Raw genomic sequence first — 9,256 nt, forward strand, 5'->3', positions numbered from 1 at the left:
CTTAACGCAGAAAAAATTCAAGATTATACTCACGACGGATCGGAATTCGGTTAGCTCGCGTTAGATCCTACCGGAAATTGCTAGATCGTTCGAACTGCATTTGCAGTAGAGACGACCGACCGGAACGAAGAAACTCTCTTACGTGTAATTTGTATTTGTACGACGGAAAGTTAAAGACAAGCCGCACGTAGCCATGCGGAAAAGGCACTCGTACTCGATCTCGAGCCCAAGTCATAAGTGTTTCGTTCTAGAGCAATTTACCGTATCGCGCACACAGACGGTACGTCACATAAACGCAACGACGGCATTTAAAAGAATTTCGTGCAAAGAAATTCCGAACGAGTCGACGAAAACACAACACAAACGTGCAAAGAAGCGAACTCGTCATTCGGGACACGAACGTTTAAGTGGCGCAGAGCATTCGCAGAGGGTTACGTAAGTGTGGAAGATCGACTGCACATAGAAAAGATCACCTTATGGAAAGAGACAAAGGGCCTAAGGAAAAGAATTCTTTGTGTCCAGCCTGTATAGATAACTGTTAGGTGTATTAGTATTAGATATGTTTGCAGACAATTTAATTCTGGCAAAATAAGCCATTGAAANCAAACAAAAATCAAGCACTTTTTACTTAGAAATGCTTTATCGTAATTCACTTTGAATTTCTTGAGATATATTTGTTTGAACATATATAATTTATCAATTAATGAATTATCTAAAAATTTAAAGTAAAAATTAATTTAAATAACAAAGTTTAAGGGAATTATTTTGATCATTCATTAATTTACAGGACTATAGACAGATCACACTTTCATCCAATTGTTCATATTAGTTCTGTAGAGCTACCAGAATCATTTTTAGTTCATCTAGTTGCCATTACCCAAACAGGTTTTATTTTTATTTAATTATTGAATTGGAATTTTTACTTGTTTTACTTCATAAGCATATATTAATAATCTTTGATATAAATTTAGGTGTTCGGCTCTATTTCACTACAACATCACTTATTCATCCAGAAATTCGACCTGTTACACTTTCTCTTCTTCACGTAAGGCTTCCTCCGGGATTTTCTGCCAATGCTCCTCCTGATCGACCATCAAATGTTCATCTTGCACATTATAGAAAAGGTAGAATTTATCTTTTTAATTTTAATATTTCTAATTAATGTATTTTAAAAATTTGATATTGCATTAAAATTGCTGATGGAATTTAATTTAAATAGGTACAGCATTATTAGCATCAGCAAGAAATGATGACAGTGATATTCTTTGGGCAATGAGCAATGATACATTTCCATTTCAACCAATTTTAATGGAAATTCATGTAAAATTTCTTACTTTCAAAATTTAAAAAAATACCTTGATAATTCTTCACTAGAATAATTATTGTTTTTGAAATTTACAGACTATTCTTCCCATTACTGGCAGAACATGGGCAATGGCTGAAGTTCCTATTTTGCAGCCACCGAAACCATTTTGTCCAATGGTTTTTAATAACATAAATGTTTATACTGAACCACCACTTTTGGTAACACAGCATATGGAATATCCTAGACAATTTGTTTTGCTTTCAGCTCTAGTATTTAAATTAATTAATTACGAAATTAAACCAATGAGCAAATACTTAATCCTTTGCGTCCGTCGTTTTCGACACTTCGGTCGCTTTCCAATGTGACGTCTGGTTTAAAAGTCGAAAGAGGTGCGTTTCGGATGGTAATTCAAACGAAAAACACAAGCGACGGCAGATTTAAACGCAAGTATGCAAAGTTCGAGTCGGCCGATGTCGTCTCCGAAAGTTGGACTAAACGAAACGAAGATAAAATCTTAACGCTAGCAAAATTCTAATTAAAATCTTACTTGGTGTAACGTCGGCGTCCACAAGTCTTCTTAAAACCACGTTCGGGTAGCAGAAAACACTGAAAAAGACAAAAAAACACAGCAAAAACCAGAGCAAAGAGCGCACACGTCCGTTCGGCAAGCGAAAAACGTGCAAAGTGACGCAAAATCGTGTTGCAACAATACGCGTTTCCATAGAAACAGCAATTGTTGCCGTTTCTATGGAGATTAGAAAGCGCGTAACGAATTCGAATGCGATTGACGTCATGGATTCTTTTTGAATTTTAAGGCTAAATATCTGCATTTTTTACGTTTTTATCCCCCCGAGTGTCGACGGATTGGGATCGAGAGACTCCCTACCACCCTCCATTCTCCACAAGGGGTTTGAAGCGAGATTTTCTATAATCGAACGGCGTCTTTACCTCGCCACCCCCAAAATTAGAAGAAATCCTTCCTCTCGTTCGTCGAGTATTTTCCGACGAATTTTCCGATTGACCGACACCGCAATTTTTATTAAATTTCGTAATATTTCGTTTATCTGACACCATTTTAAAAGCGGTTACCTGACGTCATCGGACATTGGTTATATTAAATATGCATGTTATAATTTAGTTACGTAAACGTTAATTAAAGTAACTTGTATATTAAATAAGCGAATTTTATAAATTTACCTGCCCCAAAGAAAATATCGTGAATTTTACACGAAGGAATCAAATAATATAGTTGTGCCTATACTGAAATGGCCTACTGCTCGAAACGAACGATTTAATTTTCTTTTTATAATAAAAAAATTTGGCAACGAGTTGCGTAACTTTCCCGGCTGTTGTGAGATTTTATTGAGAAAATAACTTATATTTTTAATTGGAATATAATAAACAGAATTGTGCGTGGCGCCATCTTTTGTGTGATTTTGTTATAAAAACTTTCTATATTTTTAATTATTATAGAATGGTGAAAAGATTAATTTTCAGAGTGGTGGTCTTCGTTAAGTCTGGCACCACTCGAGATATGACACGTGACCTTCCCTCTATCTTTCCTCCCCTTCAAAATCCTATTTATTATTTCTATATGAAGTCAAGATGAACTACTTTTTGATTAAATACTAAATATATAAAATAAATATATGACGAACGTGTTAAAGATAACTTGGAAAAATTAATTAATTTTGTGGCATAAAAAAATTTCTAGATGAGGACAACAGTTCGTAAAATAGAAATGAAACCGAATTATTTAGAAAGTAAAAGTTTTCTAAATATTTGGGTTTGATTTCCCTACATTTTTAAATAATGAGATCTTCTTTTATGTAAATAAATACTGTATCAAGAATGAATTTTAAAGGTAAAATTTCTGACTTTCAATTAGGTATGACTGTTTCTGCATTATGATGATTTCAGTTAATGTGCAGTATATTAACATTAATGGCAGATATAAACCCACATCATTATATTAAGATAATGGTGAATGTTTCAGTTAAAAGGGATGAATTATTTTATATGATTTTATTAAAAGAGATTTTTGAAATTGGTGATAGCATTTCTATTAATTAATGGTGCAACAGAATTTTCCAGCAAAGTTTTAAAACTGGGATCAAATAGCAATACAATGTCGACATTATTAACTTGAATTAAATGAATTACATTTTTTGAATGATTTACACTTAATGAATTATCATACCACCTTCTACTGCAGGGAAAGTTTTTTTTTTAAACTCTTTTTATTCTGTAGGCACTTGAGGGCTTCTTTTAGCAAGCCCATTATGGATTCGGCCAAGACCACAATGGGACGGCCAGGTGGTGAGGGACGAGGCCGACATATCCGGACGGACCCCCTCGAAAGAGTCCTATTGACCCGTCCGGATTCGACTCCGGGGGACTCAGAGCGGTAGGCTGTCATCTTGACCGCTCGGCCATCCGGCTGCCAGTAACCCTTCTCTAACGTGATACTTATGCAACGCAATTTCGATATAAGAGTTTATACGAAATCACCTGTTTATCTTATCGCTATCACTTTTGGAGAGAATTTTTATGATACGGATTAAAATAATATTCATGAATTAATTAATTACTGAGGTTGTATATTTGAATATGGAAGAATTGGTACAATTAATAGATGAAGTTGATCCAATATACGTAGAGTATATCGATCAAAAAACAGTTCATTCGAAGATTCTGGTAAATCTGTTAAAGAATTCACTTTTAACAAAAATTAAAAGAATGATTGGACTTTGTAAGAACGTTATGAAATTTTTTTGCTAATAATGATCCTCCATCGAGCGCTCCAGCAAATTTCAAAGACAATTGGAAATTTGTTTAGTACAGTACCATATAATGAACTACAAGAACAGTTGCAAAATAGCCTGAAAACTAAAACAAAAGAATCTGAAGTTGAAAGTTAAAGCAATGTCCAAAAGGTTTCAAGCGATAAAGAAATCCGACGATTGGCAAATAAATATTGCCGAAATGTTTTGAAGAAAGTAGTGAAGTAGTGAAGACGACTAAAATGAACTTTTTGTGTGCAATGGAGAATTGTTATGCTCAATTATTTATTTTACGAATTTTAATAAGTATGTTTTTGTTTTGCAATTCATATTTTGTTAAATGAGATTTTCTAAATTAAATAAAACTGTTTTTTCTTACAAACAGACAAAATTTATATTTAAAAAAATTCGATTTGGAAACGTAAACCCATTTTTTATACGTAACGTGAATCTCGCTTAACGTGGTTTTTATAACGCCACATTTTTGTGGAATCGAACTACTGCGTTATACAAGGTCACATGTTTAGAAGATATACATACAGGTGCATACGGTATAAAAAATATAATACAATATAATGTAATATATATATATATATATAATTATTTATAATTTTAATTAGAAAATTTTTAAAATAAATAATCCCGTTTTGTACTTTAATCACAGTAGGTGGCGACTAAGTTTAGTTTAGTTTTGTTCCTCGAGAGGTTTCGAGGTCTGTGTAGGAATGTATACGAAGTAAAATGAAAGAATTATTTCTTACTATCCTTTCTATATTAAGTTCTCTTTTCCTCGTTTTTTTATTAGTGTGTATTGGTAAGATTTTGTTTTATTAGCAACTTATAGCTATTACATTATGATTATATTGTGTATTACTTATATAATAGGCTTCATTTTAAAGTGATTTATAAAATCAATCAAAATTTTTGGTGTGCGTGTGCGTGGCTTATAAACAATTACCATTTATTATTTAGTCATGTAAAACTGGAGTAGAGTGAAGTGTAGAAAAAAATACAATAACTTGGTATATGGATTAAAGTCTACCAAAAAGTTTTATGCAAATATATCTTAGATATAGAATCTATGTTTCAGTTATAAAAAATCACGGTCAATGTTCAGATACGTGGACCATCATGGCGGCACTTCCTGTTTTAGCCTCGAAACCTGACGCCTTTGGAGACGACGTGTCACGTGACGACGCGAGCGAACGGCGCGCCGTGTCGCGCGACGGCTCATCGCCGATTCCGGCAAAGAGAAGGAAACAGTGGGGACGCACGTTCTAACCTAACCTAAACCTATTCTAATAAATTACCATAATTATTACCAATTATATTAATAGAATAGGTTTAGGTTAGGTTAGAACGTGCGTCCCCACTGTTTGCTTTTGTTTGCTGGAATCAGCGGTGAGCCGCCATGACAGCCGCCGACGCTGCCCGTTCGCTCGCGTCGTCACGTGACACGTCGTCTCCAAAGGCGTCAGGTTTCGAGGCTAAAACAGGAAATGCCGCCATGATGGTCCACGCATCTGAACATTGACCAAAAAAATAATAAACTAATACTTATTTATTTTCATTTCAGTAATACAAGGTAGAAGTATGTATGTATGGGCAAAATCAAAAATAAATAAATTGGGAAGTAACACATTAAACATTCATTAAGCAAATATAAAAACAAACACTAATAATAGTATTAAAGAGAGTGGTAGGCACTGAGATGGAGTGATGATATTTGTAAAATAAGTAACCAAAATAATAATAAACATATCTTGAAAAAATTCAGGTTAGTAGACAAAAGAGGGGGGAAATCTGTTGCCAAAGACTCATTGCAAGCCACTTTAAGTTCAGACAAAACTTAATAAAGTAATACAGGAAATCTTTGCTTGATACAGATTTATGCAATATGATTTTAGTTATATATGATTCAATTATTTGTAATAAAACTTTTTCCTATTGCTTAAATTTTTATGATAGAAATGTAAGTTAATAACTCACTCCTTTAGTATGTAAATCAAGTAAATGTTCTTTCGTATCTTAGTTTTTTATAAAATCCATAGTACTGTTATTGACACAGAATGCTCTGTAAAATTCTTACTATTTTATACAGTAATAATTTCTTATTTTCATTTCTAATGCTTTCAGTTCTAATGCAAGGAAAAGTGATGTCAAAAGAAAATAATGTAATGACTTTAGTAATATTGATTAAAATCAATGTTACACTTATTCTTTTTGATTCATTTTTAAACATTTCACTTGGGCTTTGATTTATTTTTGATACATTGAATTTGTAATGATTTAAACCATAAATGAAGAATACAAGATAAGTCAAATCAATACAGAAAATGTTCATACAAACAGATCTTCAGATTTGCTTAATTGCTTAATTAATGTTAAAATGTAAATATCAAGAGAAACCATTATTTAACAATGTATTTAAGATGTCTTTCATAATGATTTTCACTTCTCACTTTTCATAATATGGTTTAACTTTTTTGCTTCTTGAGTATTATAAAGCACAATACACATTAAGTAAATTTCATTATTACCTTGGGAATATTAGAACAAAATATATATATAAGCTTCAGAACAAATAGTGTTGGTGAAAGGAAGGGCATCCAGCTGTAAAACCTATGCCAAAACTACATGGAAGTAAGCTATAATTGTGTTAGGACATCCCCCAAAGCAATGCACAGTCATGTCGCCTGAAAACTATGTCAAATGAGCTGGAGCTACCAAACCAAGAACAGGTTCAGATAAAAAAGTTAGTCCAGAAAGAGAAGAGGAAGAAAACAAGTATAAGAATAGGTACTTTAAACATCGGAACATTGAATGGGAAGAGTAGAGAGTTGGTGGATCTTATGCAAAGAAGGAGAGTGCATATTGTACCTGCAAGAGACAAGATGGAAAGAAATAAAGCTAAAGAACTTGGTGAAGCGTACAAGCTGTTTGTGAGTGGAGTGAATAAAAGAGGAAGGAATGGAGTTGGTATCATAATTGATAAAGTTCTAAAAGACAGTCTGTGAGGTTAAACGAAGGTGTGATAGAATTATGAGCATTAAGTTGGATATTGGTGGAATTTTCATTACAATTGTTTCTGTGTATGCTCCTCAGTCAGGTGGTGGAAAAGAAGAAAATACAAACTTTTGGACAGATCTGGACCAAGTTATAATGTGTGTTCCTAAGAATGAGAGATTAATCTGTGGGGACAATTTAAATGGTCATGATTGACTAGTCTTTCTCCCTCTTCATTCCTTTCTCCCACACTCCACCTCCTAAGAGGGAGGTAGAGTGTAGGAGAAAGGAATGGAGAAAGACTAGTTGATCATGCTGTGGCTTTTGACCTTGCACTAGTTAACACCTACTTTGAGAAGAAAGCGAACCAACTGGTTACATACATGAGTGGAGGTAGATCCAGCCAGATTGATTTTTTCTTGTGCCGCAGGAGACATCTGAGGGAAGTGAGAAACAGTAAGGTGTTAAATGGAGAAAGTGTTGCTGCACAACATAAGAGTCCTCCTGGTGGATTGTGACTTTCTTATGTGCCATTGTAAGAATTGTGTTAGCCAGATTGAACAAAGGATCAAATGGTGGAGATTGAAAGAGGAGGAATTGAGGAAAGAGTTTAAGGTAAAAGAAATCCAGTTTCCAGATGATGTGCAAAAATGGTGGTTGCTGAATAGTAATTGCATCTTGAAAGTTGGAGAAGAGGTTTTGGGAAAAACTTCAGGGAAGAGATCGCCAGAAGGAAAGCAACTTTGGTGATGGAATGCTGAGGTACAAGTCGCAGTTAAACAAAAAAGAAGAGGCAAAGAAAAGGTGGGATTTGATGGGAAGGCTGGAAGATAAATAAACTTACCATTTGGCAAATAAAATGACTAAAAAGGCAGTGGCAATTGCAAAAGCAAAGGCTTTTGAAGAGACTTATAAAGTTTTTGAAAGGAAAGGTGGTGAAAGGCAGTTGATGAGAATTGCCAAAGCAAGAGATAGGGCATCAAAAGGGCCTCTATTAAACTGATTAAAGATGATAAAGGAGTGGTATTACATGATTATGAAAGGGTAAAGGAAAGATGGAAAGAATATTTTAGGAATTTATTGAATGAAGAAAACCACAGAACTTTATAGGAGAATGGAGAGGCAAATGAAGGAGTGGTGCAAGATATTAGCAGAGAAGTGGAAAGTATGCTTAGGAAAATGAGGATGGGGAAAGTAGCAGACACTGATCGGATTCCGGTTGAGGCTTGGAGAGGTTTGGGTAAGGAGGGAATTGATATCCTCTGGGACCTTATGAAGAAACACTGGCAGCAGGAGAAGATCCCAGATGAATGGAGTAAGAGCATTCTGATGTCAATCTTTAAAGGTAAAGGAGATGTACAGAATTGCAGAAATTACAGAGATATAAAGTTATTGTCCCATACTATGAAGATTTGTGAGCAAATTGTAGAAAGATTCATTTCAGATTTGTTTAAGAAGGTAAAGAGCATCTAGAAGACTGAACTTTTTTGTATAGTTCTCGTGCATTCATTTTTGTGATTTCAATTGACTTGCAGAAGTCAACTCTGCACTTTGCATCTATAAATTGGTGACAAATAAGTGAATTTACATGAATTAAAAGTGCTTGTCAATTTGATGTGCTTTACAATTGTCAGCCCAACAGAGAAGAATCTTGTGCCTAAATTTCTGGTCCCACTCCAGCAATGTCATTAAAAAATTGTACTGTCATCCAGACATTACTATTAGATTGATAAGAAACTGATAGTACTTTCACTCTCTTAAAACCTGTTTGCTTTTTCCTATCATCATAATGTCCCCTTCCTCTAAGTCAGTGGTTCCTAATTAGTTTTTCCTGCGTACCACTTTAAGAAAGAGCTCAAACTTGCGTACCCCTTATAGCAGAAATTCATATTAATTCATACTAATATTATAAATTTGAAGGTAATTCTGGTTGTCTGTCTGTTACCTTTTCACATCTAAAACACTGAACAGGTTTTAATAAAATTTGGCACAGAGATAGCTTACATGTTGGAGATGGACATGGGCTACATTTTACTGCGAGAAAATATCTTACTCCCACGAGAAAATTCGATATAACGTGGGCAAAGCTGTGGGTAGACAGCTAGTGATAAATAGAATAAGTTTTTTTTTACATTTATTACCTTTAAAAATACAGTTCTAA

General features: G+C 34.1%; 1 protein-coding gene across 1 annotated transcript; it reads left to right on the forward strand.

The window, feature by feature from the left end:
* The first annotated feature begins 634 nt into the window (after positions 1-634).
* On the forward strand, positions 635-7,106 carry LOC111631163 (nuclear pore complex protein Nup155-like). Its single transcript, XM_023375363.1, has 6 exons — positions 635-644; positions 757-885; positions 972-1,124; positions 1,220-1,320; positions 1,402-1,569; positions 6,753-7,106. The coding sequence occupies exons 1-6, from the start codon at positions 635-637 to the stop codon at positions 7,104-7,106; spliced, it is 915 nt and encodes a 304-aa protein (XP_023231131.1).
* The last annotated feature ends 2,150 nt before the right edge of the window (positions 7,107-9,256 follow it).

The sequence above is a fragment of the Centruroides sculpturatus genome, unplaced genomic scaffold (genome assembly GCF_000671375.1).
Source record: "Centruroides sculpturatus isolate CEXI.00-Female unplaced genomic scaffold, Cexi_2.0 scaffold641, whole genome shotgun sequence".
Classification (NCBI taxonomy): Eukaryota; Metazoa; Arthropoda; class Arachnida; order Scorpiones; family Buthidae; genus Centruroides; species Centruroides sculpturatus.

Bases quoted from the DNA above. Each gene is read 5' to 3' on its own strand.
- LOC111631163 (XM_023375363.1), top strand. The intron at 886-971 runs GTTTTATTTTTA...ATATAAATTTAG, and splicing joins AGTTGCCATTACCCAAACAG to GTGTTCGGCTCTATTTCACT. The intron at 1,321-1,401 runs GTAAAATTTCTT...TGAAATTTACAG, and splicing joins CAATTTTAATGGAAATTCAT to ACTATTCTTCCCATTACTGG.